Source organism: Macadamia integrifolia, chromosome 7 (genome assembly GCF_013358625.1).
Source record: "Macadamia integrifolia cultivar HAES 741 chromosome 7, SCU_Mint_v3, whole genome shotgun sequence".
Classification (NCBI taxonomy): Eukaryota; Viridiplantae; Streptophyta; class Magnoliopsida; order Proteales; family Proteaceae; genus Macadamia; species Macadamia integrifolia.
In genome coordinates this window covers 31939902-31960298 of record NC_056563.1, presented here as the reverse complement: position 1 = coordinate 31960298, position 20397 = coordinate 31939902, and the positions used below count along the sequence as shown (strand labels likewise).

The window sequence follows — 20397 nt, the reverse complement described above, 5'->3', positions numbered from 1 at the left end:
GCCCTTCTCAGGACAAGGTCGCCCTGCCTGAACTCGTTCTTCCGAACTTTGGTGTTGTAGTGCCTAGCGACCCTCCGTTGGTAGGCGGCGATCCTTTCTTGTGAAGCTTCTCTGGTTTCTGCCAAGAGGTCTAGATTCGCCCGGAGCCCTCCGTCGTTTTCGTCTTCGTTGTAGTACCGAATCCGATGGGTAATAGCCCCTATCTCTACTGGGAGTACAGCTTCAGTGCCGTATGTTAACATGAAGGGTGTTTCTCCGATAGCTAACCTCTCAGTAGTGCGGTAAGCCCAGAGAATGTGGTGCAACTCGTCTGCCCATAGTCCTTTGGCATCATCTAGCCTCTTTTTTATCCCTTGGAGTAACGTACGGTTGGTTACTTCTGTTTGCCCGTTGGTCGATGGATACCCGACGGAGGTTTTCCTATGGTTGATGCCGAGGGCTTCACAGAACGCGTCGAAGGTTGGATTGGCAAACTGAGTTCCATTGTCCGTAACCACAACCTGGGGGATTCCAAATCTGTATACTACCGCCCTTTGGAAGAAGTCCCTTATGTTCTTTTCGGTTATCGTCGCTAGGGCTTCGGCTTCCGCCCACTTCGTGAAGTAGTCGATTGCCACCACGACAAACTTCCTTTGTCTCGTGGCCAGGGGGAACGGGCCTAAGATGTCCATCCCCCACATGGCGAATGGTACTGGGCTAGATAAGGACGAGAGCTTGGTAGAATGTAGCCTAGGCACGGGGGCGAACATCTGGCACTTGACACATTTCCTGACCAGTGACTCTGCGTCCTTTCTCATTGTCGGCCAGTATAGGCCCTGCCTTAGTACTTTGTGCGCCAGGGCCCGGGCTCCAAGGTGTTGGCCACATATCCCTTCATGCACTTCCCGGAGCGCGTACTCGCCGTTGGAAGAATCCAGGCACTTGAGGTATGGTGAGGTGAACCCTATCTTGTATAGCGTGTCACCCTTCAGGAAGAAGCGCGCTGACCTCATTCTTACTTTTCTTGCTTCGTCCCTGTTCTCTGGGAGCTTTCCCTCCTTGAGGTATTCTATTATGGCGTCCATCCAGCTTTGGCCGTTTTCACCTACGGGTAATACCTCGCGGGGTTTTTCGATGCTTGGCTGTGGTAGTACTTCGAAATACACCGCTCGTCCAAGTTCTGCGAAGTTGGAAGTGGCCAGCTGTGATAGTGCGTCTGCGCTAGCATTCTCTTCTCGTGACACCTGCTTTACCTCAAATTCCTTGAAAGCCGCTGACCTATCTCGCACAGTGTTCAAGTATTCGGCCATCCTCTGCTCTTTAGCCTCGTATTCACCATCAAAGCCCGAGCCAGATTAATTTCGCCTATTATCGCTTTGTATTCCGCTTCGTTGTTGGAGGCGTAGAAGTCGAACCGTAGGGCGTATTCTACTTTGAAACCCTCGGGACTTACCAACACGATTCCTGCGCCGCTTCCATCGCTGTTGGAAGCCCCATCCACATACAGTGTCCAAGCCTCATCTCCTTGTTCCTCGGTAGATTCCTTCGGGTCATCGGGGATCGTCGTCTCCGCTATGAAGTCTGCGAGGGCCTGTGCTTTAATTACGGTTCTCGGCTTGTACTGGATGTCGAATTCTCCCAACTCTATGGCCCAATTTACTAGGCGACCGAACATATCTGGTCGCTGTAGTATTTTCTTCAGGGGCTGGTTGGTGAGTACGCATACCGTATGTGACTGAAAATATGGCCTCAGCTTTCTTGCCGCCGTCACGAGGGCGTACGCCACTTTCTCCGCCTTTCGGTATCTTCTCTCGGCATCTAGAAGGGTTCGGCTGACGTAGTATATTGGCCGTTGTTGCCTTCCTTCCTCTTTCGTCAGTACGGCGCTTACAGCAACTGCCGATATAGCAAGGTACAGCTGCAAGGCATCCTCGGTGTTCGACTTTGTCAGCAGCGGGGGTGCAGCCAAGTATTCCTTCAATTGTTTGAAAGACTTTTCGCACTCCTCCGTCCACTCGAACTTTTTGGTCCCTATGCAGGGCTTTGAAGAAAGGAAGGCATCTATCTGCAGACCGAGACATGAATCTTCCGAGGGCGGCGACCCGACCCGTCAGCTCCTGGACTTGCTTCACATTCTGGGGTGACCTCATGTCCCGAATGGCTTGTATTTTGACTGGGTTGGATTCAATTCCTCTCTCCGAGACGATGAAGCCGAGGAACTTTCCCGAGGCTACTCCGAAGGCACATTTTGCCGGGTTCAGCTTCATGCCGTACCGTCGCAGCACCTGGAACGCCTCTTCCAAGTCTTGGATGTGTCTTTCTGCCTTCAGGCTTTTCACGAGCATGTCGTCCACATACACTTCCTTGGTTTTGCCGATTATCCCTTTGAAAATTTTATTCACCAACCTTTGATAGGTGACCCTTGCGTTCTTTAGTCCGAAAGGCATGACCTCATAGCAGTACAACCCACCCTCGGTTATGAAGGATGTTTTCGGGACATCGGCCTCGGACATTTTGATTTGGTTGTACCCCGAGTATGCATCCATGAAACTCAGCGCCTCGTATCCCGCCGTGGCGTCGATGAGGAGGTCTATCTTTGGCAGGGGGTATACGTCCTTCGGGCAGGCCTTATTCAGGTCGGTGAAGTCGATGCAGATCCTCCACTTCCCGTTTGCCTTCGGGACCATTACCACGTTAGATATCCACTCCGGGTACTGGATCTCGCGGATGAACCGGGCCTTCAGTAACTTTTCCACTTCCTCGTCTATCTTCTTCTATCTTTCGGGGGCGAATGTCCTCTTCTTCTGCTGCACCGGCTTCTTCATTGGGCTAACATCCAGATGATGTTCTATCACCTCTTGATCTATCCCGGGCATATCCGACGCCGACCAGGCGAATACGTCAGCGTTGTTCCGTAGGAATGAGATGAGTCTTTCTCGCTGCAACCTTGGCATGGTAGCCCCAATCTGGAATTACCGGGTGTCATCCCCTTCTTCAGCTTCAACTTGCACCAAATCTTCGGCCGGCTCCCCCCGTTGATAACTGGCATCATCACGTAGATCCTCTATTGGGAGCGCCTCGCACGCCTTTTCTTTTCCCCACAGAGTAGTGGCATAACACCTCCGGGATGTCTCCTGATCGCCCCGACACTCCCCGACACCATTCTTGGTAGGGAACTTCATTTTGAGATGGGGAGTGGAGACGACGGCCTTTAACAGGTTCAACCCGACCCTTCCTAGTATGACATTATACGCCGATGTAATGCTCACCACCAGGAAGTTGATCATGACCGTCGCCTGGCAATCTCCGGTGCCAGCTCGAACCGGCAACTCAATCGACCATTCCACCTTCACCGGGATGCCGGAGAATCCCTGTAGCGGGTGTTCAACCTTCTTTAATTTTCCTTCGTCGAGGCCCATCTTTCGGAAAGCTTCGAGGAACAGGATATCAGCTGAACTGCCGTTATCCACTAAGATCCTCTTCACTTTGCAATCCGCTATGGTCATGGTGATGACCAAGGCATCGTCATGCGGGGTTTGTACCCCTTCCAAATCATCATCTGAGAAGGAGATAACCGTCCCCGTCTTCACCTTCTTGTTCGGCCATTCTGCCATATGTACACTCCTCGCGTAGGCCTTCGCCTTCCTGGCAGAGACCGAACTCTCTCCAGCGGCCGGGCCTCCATAGATGGTCGCTATAACTCTGGTCAGACTCTTATTCTCCTCTCGAGGGCGACGGTCAGCTTCCTCGAGTGTCTGGTTCCTTCGCTGTTCTTGATTGCCTCTGCGGGCGAGCCCCCTTCTCTCATAACGACCTCCACCATTCCTCCGACGGTTATCCCTCCGGCCGTTACCATCTGGGGCCACCTCCTTCTCCCGGTCTACAAATTTGCCCAGGTATCCCCTTCTGATCATTCCTTCTATCTCCCCCTTGAGATGCCAACAGTCCTCGGTATCGTGGCCATGGTCTCTGTGGAAGTGGCAATATCTGTCCCCATTGCGTCTTTCGGGGTGTCGCCCCATCTTTCCTGGCCACTTCATGGCTCTGGCATATGGGGAATCTTTTATCTGCATTAACACCTTTGTTTGCCTTCGGTTCAGGGGTGCGTACCTCTCAAACTTCCTTGGTGGACTGGGGGCTCGACCGCGCTCGGACTTTCGTCTTTTTCCTTCTTCGACGGGTTTATCATCAACCCTTGAGGGCCTCTTCCTCGCCGCCTTCCTTTCGGCTTCTTCATTGGCCTGGAGGGTTTCTTCCATCTGGATGTACTTATCGCATCGTGCCCTCAGCTCGGTTAGGTCCCTAGGCGTATGCTTCTCCAGGGACCTCTTCAACTCCTTGTCCTTGACGCCTCCTAGCAGGGCCGTGAACTCCTCCTTTGGGTCTAGGCCCCTGATTGTGATCTTTTCTTATTGGAATCGCTTCATGTAGTTCCGCAGCGATTCCCCTTCTTGCTGTTTGACATTGGTTAGGTTCAACGTAGTCTTCTGGAGGGGCTGACTACTAGAGAATCCCTTCACGAAGAAGTAACTCAGGTCGCTGAAGCTGTGGATCGACTTCGTCGGCAGTCGGTTGTACCACAACCTCGTCGCCCCCCTGAACGTCAATGGAAGGGCACGACACATAATATTTTCCGAGACGCGATGGAATTGTATGGCGACCTTAAAACCTTCCAGGTGATCGACGGGGTCCCCTGACCCGTCATAAGTGTCATACTTGGGTAGGCAAAAATCGACCGGGAGCGGGTCCCTCATGACCTCGTCAGCTAAGACCGTGTCATTGGTGAGGTCGGGCTCGCGGTTTCTCGTCTGGTTTTCTGCCACCTTTCTGATCTCGTCCTTCAGGTCTAGGATCATCCTCTTTAATCCCGAGTCCTCGGACCTCTGTCTGTCTCCTTGGTGCGGATCCCCATGTGGGTCTCTGGCGGCGCGTCGCGTCCTACTTCGGGGCGCGGGACTCTCCCTTGCTCGGCTTCGAGGGTCACGACCGGCCCTTGTCGATCCTGTACTGCTTCGGTCTTCATCTCGAGCTCTCTCAAACTGGACGTGGGGACCTGGGGGTGCTCCGCCGATCCTATGGGAGACAACTTTGGAGACCTCCCTCATAGTCTCGGCCATCCGGTTATATTTGTCCTGGAGGTCTTCGAACTGCTGCCTCGTCACGTACTCCTGGGCTGCAGGAGGCTGATGGTCACTGCCTTCACGTACTGAATATCCAGTCGAACGCTGGTATCTGACGGACACTTCCCGGTCGTCATGGCCCCTTTCTCGTCCTATCTCCGCCGAGGGAGGAAGCTCCCCTGAAGGTTCTTCCCCCATGTCTATGTTGGACGTCGCTCTTATCCTCTTTTGGTTGTAGGTTCTCCCCACCATTATCGTCGTTCCCACAGACGGCGCCAATCTGTTGCTGCCAAAAAACCTCGCTAGTCGAACCTACACAAACACAGACGACGGAGGCCCGGAGCTTTGTCTGGGGTTAGTCCTCCGACGCTCAAGTCAGGGTCGGCCGCACAGTTCAATAAGGGAGTAATGGTGAGGGTATCAGAACTTACCCTCTTCCTTCTTCTCGGCCCCCCTTATATAGCTCATAGGGTTTAGGGTTTTCCCTTTTCTTCCCCCGCGTCCTTCTCGGGTCCACCCTCTTCCCTCTTAGAGTCCCACTCGAATACGTCCATCCTTCTGGGGGGGAATATTCGCTTCATGCAGAAGACGTGATCCCGCGTGATTTTGTGAGCGTGCCTCAGTGGTTGAGCGTGCTTGAGCGTGAGTGATTTCTTGGAACCTTCGTCTGGCGGTGGACACGTGTCTCAGAGGCTACACGTGTCATTGCCCCCACCGAGAGGTCAATTTGGCTATATCAGGGAACATAAGCACAGGAACCGAATGTCCAAAGCTAATTGCTTGGGCTAAAAGGTGCTTGCAGAAGGGGAGTGTGTCCAAGTCCCTCGCTGATCAACAAAAGTTCGATCAGTTCTTTGAGCAGAGGAGGAAGAAACTTGGGATTGAGTAGAGCAAAAGATAGAAGAATGGGTAAAAACCATAAATCGTCTCCTATGCCATAGTGCGTAGCGTATGAAGGGCCTATCCCTTTGTTTTTCCTCCAATTGTTTAGCTGGAATAAAGGAGACAGATTGTATGCTTTTCTTTTTCTTTTGGATAGGGTTGTTATTTGTACTTTCTATCTGATACTATTACATGGTTTAGTTTTATACCCAAGAGCACAGACTTAAGTATCGAATAATAATGGCATTTACACGTTCTTGATCCAGCATGCATCCTAAGAATGCATACCAAACCGCAGCCTTAAAGAGTATAGAATCCATCATAGTCGCATCAAAAGCCCGTCCTCATGTCCTAACTCTCAGGTCATGATGTACCATGGTTTTAAAACAAATATGCTTCCCTTACTGCAATATATATATTTTTTTCTTCATTACTCAATCTTCTGGTAGATTGTAGTGTTGGCGGACATTATTCAATAGTTTGCATGTAATACAGAGCTCCATTCTAGGTTGACAGCTGCAATGTTCAGCAATGGTATGGTTCTTACTAGAGGAACCTTGGTCATATTTTTATTCAATTTCTGCGGAGTATCGAATAGCATATTGAAAAAAAAAAAAAAAAAAACTGAACAATTCTAGTTAGAATTTAGTCTTATGATGCATTTCTTACAAAACTTTAGTGCAGTGACTACAAACACTGTTCTATCCAGGATCCTAGTTCCATACAGGGAGTAATGAACATCATGTCTATGCCTTTGATTACCTAGTGCCACTAGTTCATTTTGCACTTTTTTCGGGTGCAAATTCCGACCCTGTAGTATGACTCTCTCTCTGATCTCCTTAATCTCTCTCTCTTTCTCAATATATCCATCTATAATCCCTAAAAGCATATAATTCTTACTTGTAGGTCCGAGTCTACAAGCGAAGAGTGTATTTGAAGACCTCAAACATGCAAAGAATTCATTCGAGCAGTATCTATATCCAGAATGACTCAAAAATTATCCTGCCAAAGCTCCTATACTACTATTCTAAGGATGCTTCTCTGGATTTACCTGGGGTTTGAAGATGGTAAATGCATGTGCATCTGGAAATCAATGGAAAACTACCTGAAGATGCTATAGGGAAAAATGCTAGACAAGCACATTCAGTGGTCACCCTGAAACTCTTGTGTCTGCCTTCTGGTGTATAATCCCCAAAGAGTTAGCTAAAGGATCTCTACCTATATGATTAGGTCTTTACTGTTAAGTATGAATTTGTAACTGATAACATTATCATAAATGTATTTGAAGGCATAAAGTACTGACGGCTTTACCAGCTCTTGTAAAGCAATATGTTCATTTGCTACTTAGCTAACGAAGCATTTCAAAAATGATCTGGCCTTCGGAAAGAGGTTTTGACAATCCATCTGAAGCTAGGTTCCTATAAAGATATATTTTTGTACCATTGAGAAGTCTGCACATAAGCTAAGGAGGCTGCACAGTAAGAAGTCTCTAAGCGCAAAGATCAACTCAATGTGTTCATCTTTGCCACTGTAATTCTTTTGAAGCACACAGGATGTGAGAGATGTCCTTCGCTCCCGAGCATTGTGGGAGAGCTGGTGGTGTTGTAAATTTCTGTCATTTATTAGAAATCACTGAGCTGTAGCAGATTTCTTATCTATAAATTTTCTTAGTCCTAAAAAGAAGCTTCTAACTAATAGAGTAGGAATTTGCTTAAAAAAATCTAGTAGGTGCGATAGATTGAGAAAATGATCAGTTAGATATGGATCTTTATTTTTATTGCCATATGAGTTCAATCAGTTCTCTCAAAATGTATTAAAACACTCTGTTTGAACACAAAAGATCAAATTATCAGGGGCCAGCTGGCTGAAGGCGTACATGTTCAAGAGCTTCCCCAGCACGAGATCCTGTGGAAAATCGGAGATCTCGAAAATCTTCAAAGGTGATCGGGGAATAGAGGCGAGGATGTTCAGAGTCCACAAATTCTGGTGGAGCCTCCACTGCACTGTCCTTGGGTCCAAGTACAAACATGGCAATTGAGAAGCGGGTTATTGCCTCCTTGCATTGCACCCTGTGCTTCACATTGTAGAATCTGCCATTGCTCCAAAGCTTCTCATTTGTTCAATTGGTGCACACATCACATGCGTTTAAGTGAAAAAAATATTCAAACATTAGTCACATTCTAACCAAAAGCTACTAATTAACCAAGAGATTGAACATGTAGGGCGATTGGTTGCAGGCATACGGTGGCCATGTCCCCAAGGTTGACAAGGAGAGTCCCTGGCTTGGGTTCCACGACAACGAAGGCACCAGCTTTGTCCATCACTTCCAGGCCACCCACACTTTCATCATCCTGAAGTATAGTGAGGAATCCAGAATCTGTGTGCATGACGACCCCAGGGGAACCCACGGTGTCCGGTGTGAAGTTGTACCTGTTTATCCTGAACTGGCATGGCCACCCCTTCGTTAACTCACAGTCTAATCCCATTCCCTCCGCTATCTTCTGCCCTATCTCCAAGCCCAGCTCGTTCATCGCCCGGGAATACGATAGGATTGTTTCTCTGCCATTACAGGTGAGGAAGAAAATTTACTGGTTGGAAATGGAATTCTAATCTGAATTATGGATCATGAGTAAACGACAGTACTCAAAAATGTAGGCTGGTTCAGTTAATCAGTTGAGAGTTCAAATGATTCGGTCTTGAGGTTCCCATAGGCATTTCAATGTTGGGGTGTGATAGGATTTGGCTTAATTTGATCTGTAATGAGGATGGAAGAGTTGTTCTGTCAAGTGCTGGCTCAGTCACTTGAAGTTGGAACTTGGAAACCCCCCAAATGCCCAACCAGAAAGAAATTACTCTTCATTTTTGTGGGATTTGAGATTCAAAATACATCATCCATTAGCTAACAATGTTAATTTAATCATAAGAGAAAATGAACCCAGTAAATAAGAAATCAAGTTGAAAAAAGGGGGATTTGGGCTTCTAGAATGTAGAGAATTAAGTCAACGCCTACAATAACTATCTAAATCTCAATTAACAGAGCTGAAATGGAGTGAGACTGTGAGAGTGATAAGAGATCTGACTTGTGAGTGAATCATTGAAGCAGAGTAATAACTGGGTTAAGAGCAATTAGTGGACAGAGGAGAGCCAGAGTACCTTTGTTGCGGGGAAGCGCCCAACTGAGTACAAAAGGTTTCTACGGCTTGTGGGGAGGCGACGTCGAACAAACCGAATGCTTCATAGAATGGATTTTCCTTCGAAGGTGGCCAGTAGCCGCTGCTGGCGATCACATCGGTGTTCCGGCATTTGATCTCCATGGGGAGGTTGAAGAGTGATCTGACCACAGACTTCATTTCCGACAACAGCAAAGATGGGATCTTGTGGTTGACGATTCTGAAACATCCCCACTCCTCGCATGCTCTTACAAGCGCCTGAGACTGCCCTGGGAAGTCCTCCAGATCAATTACAGGGATTGTCATTCTCAACAACCACACGGTCCCAGATCTACTCTTGAGTTTCTTCTTTCTGTTCGATCCTCTCTTTCCTTCTCTTAGACTCGTTTCGCAAACCCTACTGCTTAATCTCGTTTCTTTCTTCGAGATTTGGCCTTGAGCCTCCAGACTTTGCGCCTTCCATTATTGACTTTCATGGAAGCTTTTTAGAAATAGAAAGAAGGCGACCAGGTAACGATGAACGAGACAAAACGTTACAATAAAAAGAATAAAGATATATTTTAATCTATTTGTTGCCCATCAAGGACAGTTGGAATGCTCTTTTCAGTTTTCACTATTATAGTTCTACTTTATTGCTATCGAAAATCCATATGAACTGATCCTGCACAAGCATAAAAGGTAGAAGCCCAAAACTTTGTCCAAGATTAGTCCTTCGATGCTCAAGTTAAAGATCAACTGCACAGTTCTTTACAGGAGTAATGATGTAGGTCTATTTGCTTACCTCTTTTCCTCCTCTCCGGTCCTCTCTTATAGTCTTTAGGGTTTAGGGTTTCTTTTTTCCTTAGAGGAGTCCTCCTCGGGTCCGCCTCCTTTTCTTTTCGAGTCTTATTCGGATACGTCTTATCCCCTTCATAAGGAATATTTTCTTCACACGGTTGACGTGGTCAGAATCCTTGCAGCCTCTATCAGGTGGGCGACACATGTCTAGGTGGACGACGCGTGTCCTTACCTTACTGGACAATAAATTTGACCGTATCATACTTTTATCCAAGCATGGAAAGCCATGAGTGAAAGAGATTTGTAAAGATTTTGGGCCTTCATTTATGATTTTCATGAGAGCTTTTTCTATAAGTGGATCCAGTCTTGTCCCTTGAAATTATTGGATCTTCAAATTGAATCAGAGAAGAAAGATTGGACATTCTGCCATTACCCTTAGTAACAGTTGCTTTACCCATGCCTTTAACATCCTTACAAAAAAAAAAAAAAACCCCAAAAGGGAGCGGCGCTTAAGCTTTCTCAAGGTTTAAACGCTTCATTTTAATCTCATCCGTTGCTTTAATCATTTAAATCTCAACCGTTGAATGTCAAAAACATTTAACCTGTTACCGGCTCTCGCATATAGTTTTTTAATCTTTCTTTTATGTTTTTTCTTTTTTCTTTTTTCTTCACATCTTGTTACATAGCGGTTTCTGGGTTCGATGGATAGCGGTTTCTAGGTTCGACGGATCCTAAGATTCTATTCAAATGGGACCCAAGGCGACTGCATCGCCTCAACAGTTGCTGGAACCGGTGGCTGCAACCCCGACGATGTTATCGTTAGCTCTCCTCATGGCATCGATCGAGGAGGCCCAACCAGTGATCGGTGACGACAACCCTTTCTTCCCCTTTCCATGAACCTTCAGAGGAGTTGCATGCTCCATCGATGCCTCCTTCCTTTCCTTTGCCTTCCTCTCCGCGGAAGAGATCGCAACCAAACAAAGAGGATCAGAGGAAACTAAGTTAAGTAAAAAAAAAAAATTGTATAGTGTTACTTGAAGAATAATCTGAAATCAAATCGATTCCAGTCGGGGCGATTTCTGTTGGTATGAATTTTGTGGAAGTTCTGTCTCCCATCTGAGGAGAATAAACTGCTGCCTGAATCCAAAGACAGAAATAGACTTCGACGATCTATGAAGCGAACGAACGGGAACGTTTAGAACAGGGGTGACTTTGACATTTCCAAAATAAGATCTTTCCATTCCTCTTTGTTTAATTCTAGGACCGCCATTGAAAGCTGCTCGAGCTCCTCTCCAAGCTCGGGAACAAGATTTTACCGGAAGAGTTCATCAGAGGACTGTCGACGAAGACCTCATTGCAGCGACGGTGGTTGAATCAAGTGCCAGTGAATCAGGCTCCGTCCGACCCTTCACATCGGAATTAAGCTCTAAACGGATCAGCAATTTACGAAAAACTAACATATGGAGAAGTGGGGGTGTCGCGGATTCACTACGTAAGGGGACAAAGTTGGGGTGAACGCCTGAGTGGGGATGGAGTAAGAGTTGGAGAAGGACATGCGGAGGCGGAGAGGGAGAGAGAGAGAGAGAGAGAGAGAGTGAGGGGGCTGTCAGGCTTCACTGTGATAATGAGTAACCGGTTGATGCATTAAAAATAATTGGACGGTAAAGATTTATCTTAAAATAGATCAACAGTAGATACTTAATGTGTTGTTTATAACTTCCGAACGCTTAAGCACCGCTACCACTCACCCGAAAAAAAAAAAAGTCCAAAACTGTAATTTATGTTCCTCTCTTTCAAAAGACTGCCTCAACTCCAGTCTCTTTTGAAAGAAGTCGGGGTAATCTACCACTTCATTAATTCCTCTTCCCATAACTTCTACCAAGAACCTAATTCTTGGCTCTAAAGAATTCTTAATACAACCTTGATCAAAATAGGGGGATAATACCCAGTAACCAAAACTGCTATTCAAAAAAGTGAGGTTGAGGTTGGGGTTGAGATTCTTCTCAACTTCTCTACACAAAGCTTCAGGGAAGCTCATTGCTACTCTTTGGACAGGGAAGCTCATTGCCACTCTTTGGAGGTCAAGCTCTGTCAGATCTATTGACTTCAGAAGCAGTGAAGTAGGATGGAGTCTTTTCTAAACACTGAAACCCATAATAGATGGGTTCTTCACTAGAATCTTGTCAATCATTCCTTCCTTGCTCAGCCCGAGACTAGATAGAAAATCCAGTCTTAGTTTCGATTCAATGCTGTAGCTGATGAACCATTGGATTAAGCAACAGCAACTTACTTGCTTTTCAGGAATCCCCCAGTGCCTGAAGGAAAGCTAATAGAGAACAAAGCTTCTCTTTCCACATCCACCTCACTCTGTTTTGTCCCTGGAGTGACAAGGCACTGAACCATTGGCACAAGCTTCTCGTTCATCAAGCCAAGGGTGAGGATCTTGGGGCATTTGGAAGTAATAGAAGGTAGCCTCCTTTCTTGAATCCCGATACTTATCAAGTACTCCCCAGTTCTCACAGGTTCTCTCTCTGTGCCCTCAAATTGCCTGCATCTTTTGAACAATTCCACGGATGTTTTTATTAGGGGTGCAATCCATCGGGCCGGGCCAATTTCGGTTGGGCCTGATCAGTCTTTTCCATATTTTTTATTAGGGGTGTCAAGCCTTCGGGCTGGGCCAATTTTAATTGGTCCTAATCCGGTCTTTCCCACTTTAGGACCCGCATTATGACTCGCTCATTTAAGTAATTAATTCTCATAGGCCAGGTATGGTCCCATTTATAAACGATTCATTGCATAACGCTCCTTTAGTCGAGCTACCAACAATTGGGCCAAACAACCTTAGATGGACTAATGATACATCTATATCTAAACGGGCTTTAAACATGTCAGGCTAATAGACGAGCTCTAAATTGACTTTAAACATGTCAAGATGAGTCTGGACTATTAGTCAATTAGTCTTGGTTGGGTGAATGTTAGACTGAATCCTTTCACCAGACATTATCATCATCACATTAAATTTTTTTTAAAAAAAATCAATGAAAAAATCTTTAAAATGGATAACTCAAATTTATCTTGTGATTTTAAAACATATCACCTTCCATTATTACATAAATAACTATCCCCCTCAAAAAAAAAATCTAGAATCTTCCATTGTTGCATAAATAACTATGCCTTCCTTCCCCCCCCAAAAAAAATAAAAAAATCTAGAATCTTCAATTACACGACATGAATTGTCCAAAAGCTTCCAACCTTGCAATAGTAAGGAAAAAATTTGACTGCTACCCAAGTGTTGGCATCCAAAGAAATGAAATATTCACTTCCACCTAAGGTTCACAAATACCCCCCTAGGTTATTGTATTTTTCAAAATGTCATTTTAGATTTCATTTCTTTGACTACCACAGGGGTTACAGCTCGGGCAACAACTAAATTTCGTCCAATAATGATAGTCCAAAAGGACTACAAGCGACAATGCATCCAATCGTGGCCCTAATTATCAGCTTCCCTAACCCAACCCAACTATTCGACTTTGCCATCTAATTCAAACTCAAGCAATATTATATTAAGCAAAGTTCTTACCATAAAAACAATGTGAGAGGGAAGACTCAAACAAGCGACCATCATGAAGCCTCCATTACAACTGTAACGGTCAATAACGGTTCAACTGTTTTCGTTTCTGCACCGTTATGACCGTTAGAATATTAGTGAATTAAAAAAAAAATTAAAAACAAAAGAAGCAAGAGGGAGAGTAGGACGAGGAAGAGATTATCTTTCTTAATTAATTTTTGACTTTGGAACCATTTACTTTCTTAAATTAACAAAATGTCAAAATTTATAATGGTGCGGCGGTCGGCGCCGACCGAAAATGCGGAATTAAGAGTACGATTAGCACTTTAAGTTCCAATTGAGAACTCAATTAAAATTGGGATTTCCACAGAATTCTTTTTCTTTTTCCTTAGCCCTCATTTAATTAACCCTTAAAATTAAAATATCTCCTCTCTCTCTCTCACAAAAGTCAGAGACAAGACTACTGCCACCACTACTACTATGAAACTTTTCCATTTCCAAATTTGTTGGGATAATCTGCAGGGGAGTGAAGAGAAGTGGTTGACTTGGAAATTATATAAAGGGCAAGAAATGAAGTTTGGTAATTCCACACTTGGACGCTACCTGAAAACGGCCCTCCAGAGAAGAAGAGCTTTGAGAGTTGCAAAGAAATAAGAAAGATGATATGTTTGTGGGTTTTTGAATCGCGACTAAATGTTGCTTTCATCATCCTCTACACTTGTATATTGATCCCAATTCGTCAACTGAAGGAGGATCTGCTAAGCATCTTTGGATTGATGCGTAGCTCATCGTGTGACCAAGAACAGCCAATGTTAACGCTGGAGCCCCCTTTCATGGACTTGACGAGCCTCGAATTTGAAGGGATCAGCAGCATCAGCCACCACCAGAACTTGGAAGATCTTCCAATTGCAGTTGTGAGATTCGGGGAAATGGGGGCCGGAGAAGGAGGAGGAAGGGTAGACGAAATTTGTTCAGTTTGCCTGGTAGATTTCCAGAGGGAAGATGAAGTGAGTCAGCTCTCTAGGTGTCGACACCTGTTCCATCCCTCTTGTATCAAGAGCTGGATCGAACGGAATCGCTTCACTTGCCCACTCTGTCGCTCATCCCTACTCAACGTCCATTACGCTTTTTCCTACCTAGGATCAAATCATCTCATCTAGGCAGGCATTCGCTTCCTTGTTTGTAAATTGCAACTCCCTCTTTCCCTCTCTGGTTTATTAATCTAAAAAGACGATATTTGTAAATTTGGAGTTTGGACATTGGAGTAGAGCAACACGGTTGACATTTGGTTTTGTTGTTAATTAATGGTGGAGGTGACTTTGATTTCTCCGTCTGAGAATTGACCCGAGAAAGATTCATTTAAAAGAGAGAGAGAGGAGAGAGGGGGGGGGGTGTGACTTTTCTTCAACTTGACACATGGATGCAATATTGATATTAATCAATTAATATTAATCTTTTTCTCTTTTTCATTTGCTAAAAATATTTGGATCTGTATTGGTATCAAATCGATATGGGATATTAGCAATATTCGATACATATCAATTGATATACAATACCCATACCTTGAACCATGGTCCAAGACGAGTCCTAATAGCTTTACACCTCAATCACAAAGTCCATAAAACTACTTCCATTTCCCACCCTCTATTTTATGGGTTCCCTTGATCCTGTCTGTCATCTAAATAGATCAATGAGCCAGCAGATTTGTTTCGTCACAGTTCTTTCGATTAATTGATGAGATGGAATGCATTTACTGAAACAAATTGGCAACTTTTTATTTCATGTCCAAAAAAAAAAAGTGGGGCTGCAAGAATACTCTTTCATCTATCTAGTGTGGTAAGGTAAACATGAAAATCAAATAAAAGAGGCTACATGTGCTTCAGATTATCCTAATATTTGGATGGCTTACTTGGATTGTGGAAACACAGCAAATGCGTTGGAGGCAGAGGCCATGATCCCTTGTCAAGGATCCAAATCATGTTCATTAGATTAAAATCCATTTTTGTCTCTCTTTTTTTTCTAAGCTTCCCAATATTAATCCCCCCCACACCCCAAAAGAAAAAATCTTCTTTATCCTCCAACAATCCGACGACATAAAAAGAGCACAAGTTAGTGGTATGTAAAGGAAAATCTAGTTAAGTCATTATGAACAACACTTGCTCTGATTAATTTTAAGGGGTAGTTTCCGATTGGGCTGGTTAAAATGCAGTCAAGGGGCCTGTTAAAATTTAAGGGATAAATTGCTGTTTATTCACTTCTGCATGACTACAGGAACCATATGCATAGCATGTTGTAGTAAAGCTACAGATGAGGTTCTCCCTAACCGCCCTTGAAGTGCTTATTTTTGTCTGATTTGATACCTCCAAAGCCCTGCACCATTATTGATTGCTTTTCTACGCTGTACATGATTTAGTATCTGAATTTTCATGTTGAGATCCTGTGAGACAAGAGGCAGGATCAAAACCTTGTGCAGTGATTTACCAAATCCTCCTGTCTAAATTATGAGTAAAACCTGTGTAGTTAAGAAAAAATAAAGATAATTAGAACAGAATGCTATCAACATCATATTGTGCACATAAGAAACTGCAATAGATGTACATATCTTTGCAGTGCAAAGTATTAGCTACATGACATGCAGAATTGAAATTCAATGTCACCATATTAAGTGGATAAAGTTATGGGATGCTTGCAGCTGTGCATGTAGGCAATGATGCAGCAACAAAGGCTTTCAAATTTTGGAAACAGATTAGATCGATAGGAAGCAATCAATTTTTACCTCTTAAAAGAAGTCCATGGAATGGACGAGAACTCCATCGTCCCAATTTACATCCTTTGCCTTCGGGTCTTTTCCAATTATTTGAAGAGGCACATCTAAAGGCGGTGGGCTCTGCATGCAGCAGGTACGTGTAAGAAGACAAATCTTAGATAAGTATGCAATCCAATGATGACTTTGTACAAAGAAAATATAATACAAACCTAGCAGTACCAAATTTACTTTGCAGGCCCTAGAAATAGGGCAAAAGTAACTGGAACCTTCTTGCAAGGCAAAATGAGTACATATCAGTTTCGGAGAAAGATGTGAAAAAGTACCATGCAGCGGATAAGAGGCCAATTAATTCCACGGAAGAAAGGATGCTGTTTGATTTCAGTGGAACCATGTGTTGATCCTAAACGGTTTGCAGGGTCCCTATGCAATAATCCATGTATCAACTGCCTTGCTGTGAGGCTTACCTACAGAAGCACAAAGTTCAATCAAAGAGCTGGGATGTATAAACCCATCTTATTCCAAGTAAATAAACAATACAAGTGCAAAACTATCAACTTAGAAACTCCATAAACAGTAAAATCATTAAATTATAGAGCTATTTTTTCAATCATAAAAACCCCAAGCCTAACTGTTTCTTCCATAAATCTTATTGTTTACATACAGATTTTCCCAATAACTCAAATGGTGCTAGTTTTACTCAGAAGGAATATGATAAAATGGGATGCTTGTTTATTACCGGAATGCTTCTAGGAAAAGTGAGATCTTTGCGCAGGATGTTGGCAAATGTTTTCTGCCTATTCTTTCCCCTGAAAGGTGTGCGCCCATAAATCATCTCATACAACAAAATACCTGCATTTTAAATGCAACAGAACAGTAAGGCCCATCAAACAGAGACAGGCTAAGTTAGAAGGGAAAGAAACAAGGAAAAAGGTAATCAGAGCAGAGGTATTCTGCCAAGTATGTGAAAGAAAATAGCAGAGCCAAACTGTGAATCTGAGTAAGAAACCCTGGTCATGTGTATGGTGCCCTCATCTGAGGTGGAACCACTCCACCATGTGTATTGTGACTTCCCATTTACAAATACTGGCCCTTGATTTCTCTAGGATTTCCTTAAATTTCTTACATATATAAGGGTAACATGAATAAATAGGTGAACCCATTTCAGGCTACTGTGCATCAAGGAGTTCAAACCCATCCCAGCTCAACAGCAAATGTGACCTCTATAAAAGATATCAGGTCATTAGATAGCTAAAACCATAAATCATTAACCAAACAATCAAGTCCAAGGCCCAAGAAACATCGACCGCTCAATGAAATTTTTTTTGGGATAGTTAGGCCCAAGGAGAGTTGAAGTCACAACCTCTTAATTGATAGGTTTTTGGTGTTTGCCAACCGAGGCACCCACATGGGGTTATCAATGGACTTCTAAAGTCCCATCAATGAAATCTTCAACATGAAATTATGAAATTATGATATGCTTACCAAGAGCCCACCAATCAATAGCACTACTATGGCCCGCACCTGTAATAATTTCCTGAAATTAAAACTCCCAATGAGAATTCTTAAGACACAAGCCAGTGCTAACCATTATTAGTGTATGAATATAAAGATGCACAATCCAAGAGAAACTATTACTCATATTATCATTTTAACTAACATGTAAATGAATACTTCAAAATATGCAGCTTGTATTTTGATTGATTATGTAACTCTAATCATAACAGGCATGTTCTGAAGCACCCTGATTAAAAACATCGAAAGACTGATACAACAACAAAACTCAGCCTTATCCCAAACTAAATGGGGTTGGCTATATGGATCTGTAAGAATGTAAAATAGTAATAGAATTAAAAAGAAAGAGAGTAAGAGACATAGCAACATCAAAGAAACATCCACCTAGAAGGGATTGGCTACACGGATCTTTGCCCTCCAAACAGCTCTATTTGAGGTCATACTAGAGTCAAGACTGATAGAGGGAAATTATATGAAGATAGAGCAAGGCGATAAAACTCAGAGTAAATATTAGAGTGCTCAAAAAGAGTGAGAGAGATGATTAAAATCACATAGGGCAGAGAGCAACAAAATGACCTGTATTTATCAATCACTCAATAAGTTATATGACCAAACTACTTAAATATGATACAATACATCAGCACAAATCATATGGTGTATCAGCACTTATACTTCTAACCAAAAAAATTAGCACCTATACTAACAATGAACTAGAAAGTACATTTTTAATAACCATATTAGAAGACTGTATCACAGATACAACTATACAAGTGCTTTCCACCTCTACGTCATCATCACCTATTCATATTGTTTTCTGAAAATTTTCTGCAGAAATAATGTTCACAAGTCCAAAACTGAAAAAGTACAACAACCAAATCACTTTCACGAACATTATAACAATGGAGAAATTACAGCTATGAAGAAGATATTCAAAACATAAAGATCTTCTATGAAAAATTGAATGCAACCAGAAAACAGTTTAAAAGCTTCGTTTCTTTTTCTTTTTTCCTCTTTAAAAACGAAGGGCTGCATGCTGGAACAAATAAATGACAGTTTACATGTAACTAGGTCTAATCAAAATGGCAAACTCAATAAATATTTACCACCAACCCAAGCGTTGAACTTCAAGTTATTCAGACATAGAGGACTGCTAGGCTTAAAAGCTTTGAAAAGTATAGCTTGTGAACTTTAAATGTTTGCCAAACAACTTGGCGACTCGGGTGCTTCTGTTGAATATACAGGTCACACAGTACTAAAAACAGACCATAACACTTTCAACACCACCCAAAGTCCCTGATGGTAGGTATCATTACAGAAAGGGTTGTAAGTCCACCATTATGCTTGGAGGAATACCCGATCTACATTTCATAGGTGACAGCTCTTATTGTAAAGAAAAAAGGGCGACATAAGCACATAAGATAGTGAATGTGAATGTCAAGATATGAGTCATGAGTTGGGAGTTTGTCCCAACCTGATATAGTTGTTTTTATCCTTTCCAAGTTAGACTAGGTTTCTTTAGTATTGTTTCCTGTTTATACTACAACTGTATTTTGTTACACAGGTTATAAATAAAGGAATTTCCCATGATAGACATACAGACTGAATCTATCGTGGGTTCAGAAAATTCTCTCTTTCTCTTTTCTCTCCTTTCTCTCTTGCAGTTACTTGTTACAGATACTTGGGTTTGTCACGTGAGCAGGGAGGAAGAAGAGAAGAGAAAGAGACACACAGACTGAATCTATCGTGGGTTCAGAAAATTTGCTCCTCTCTTCTCTCTTCTCTCTCTTGCAGTTAAACTGGTTACAGATCCTTGGGTTTGTCAAAGTGACAATGTAGAAACCACGAACTGGCCCCTATGTGAGCAGGGAGAAAGAAGAGACGAGAGAGATCTTGAAGCAAGAAAAGAATGGAACCCTAAAGCTCATAGTAGGAATCAGAATGACCTACCATGAGCCTAGGTCCACATATTTATTATATCTGAAAAAGGGGGAAATTGCAACTACGGACAGTCTAGTATAATTACAAATAAACCCACACAACAATAAGGACATAATATAAAGCCCCATGCTACACTGTTTAACACTGCCCCTCAAACTGGAACATATATATCCCCACGCTTGGAACAAATACTAAGAAATGCACGCCTAAACAAGGCCTTGGTGAATATATCTCCATGTTGATTGCCAGAATTAACACACGGAGTAGAAATCAGTTTCCACATAACAACATTCCCCACAACATGGCAATCAACCTCAATGTGTTCAGTCTGCTCATGGAAAACGAATTAATAGCAATATAAATAGTATCTTGATTATCATAATACATCTCCATAGGTTTAGTGAATGAAAAACCTAGCTCCTGAATAAGAGGTTTCAGACACATCAGTTTGGCTGCAGTATGTGCAATAGCCCTATACTCAACCGTTGCACCCGACCGAGTCACTGTAGCATGTTTCTTACTCCTTTAGATAACAAGATTACCACCAACAAAAGTACAGTATCTAGTAGTAGAACTGCAATCACCATCAACACAGCCCAGCCAACATCAAAATAACCCACAATATTAGTATGACCATGACGTTGATAAATAAGAACTTTCCCGGGATCACGTTTAAGATATCTA

General features: G+C 43.4%; 2 protein-coding genes and 1 pseudogene across 4 annotated transcripts in view; all 3 read right to left on the bottom strand.

Annotated features, from left to right (window-relative positions):
• Positions 1–7719: 7719 nt before the first annotated feature.
• On the bottom strand, positions 7720–9677 carry LOC122083430 (2-oxoglutarate-dependent dioxygenase DAO-like). The gene is made up of 3 exons (XM_042651233.1): positions 9135–9677; positions 8225–8540; positions 7720–8088 (listed from the first exon to the last, which is right to left on the bottom strand). Exons 1-3 carry the CDS (start codon positions 9455–9457, stop codon positions 7831–7833), a joined length of 897 nt encoding a protein of 298 aa, XP_042507167.1. The 5' UTR covers positions 9458–9677; the 3' UTR covers positions 7720–7830.
• A 1579-nt stretch (positions 9678–11256) lies between these two features.
• On the bottom strand, positions 11257–13032 carry LOC122084920 (annotated as a pseudogene).
• A 2416-nt stretch (positions 13033–15448) lies between these two features.
• LOC122085034 (phototropin-2-like) overlaps positions 15449–20397 on the bottom strand; it is a 36990-nt gene continuing 32041 nt past the window's right edge. For 2 of the 3 annotated variants that reach the window (XM_042653469.1, XM_042653470.1), the window contains exons 20-24: positions 17746–17797; positions 17000–17112; positions 16587–16727; positions 16273–16383; positions 15449–16008 (exon numbers count right to left, since the gene is read on the bottom strand). In XM_042653469.1, coding sequence (XP_042509403.1) covers positions 16276–16383; positions 16587–16727; positions 17000–17112; positions 17746–17797 — 414 coding nt within the window. In that variant the 3' untranslated portion in view covers positions 15449–16008; positions 16273–16275. Of the gene's footprint in view, positions 16009–16272; positions 16384–16472; positions 16728–16999; positions 17113–17745; positions 17798–20397 lie in introns of all 3 variants that reach the window. The other variant, XR_006141992.1, reaches the window with a different exon arrangement.

What these genes read in the sequence shown, in the direction of transcription:
- LOC122083430 (XM_042651233.1), bottom strand. Translation starts at nt 9,457, where the DNA reads ATGACAATCCCTGTAATTGATCTGGAGGACTTCCCAGGGCAGTCTCAG. An exon ending in GGCGCTTCCCCGCAACAAAG is followed by an intron (nt 8,541 to 9,134) that starts GTACTCTGGCTC and finishes CTGTAATGGCAG; the next exon opens with AGAAACAATCCTATCGTATT. An exon ending in ACCTTGGGGACATGGCCACC is followed by an intron (nt 8,089 to 8,224) that starts GTATGCCTGCAA and finishes ACAAATGAGAAG; the next exon opens with CTTTGGAGCAATGGCAGATT.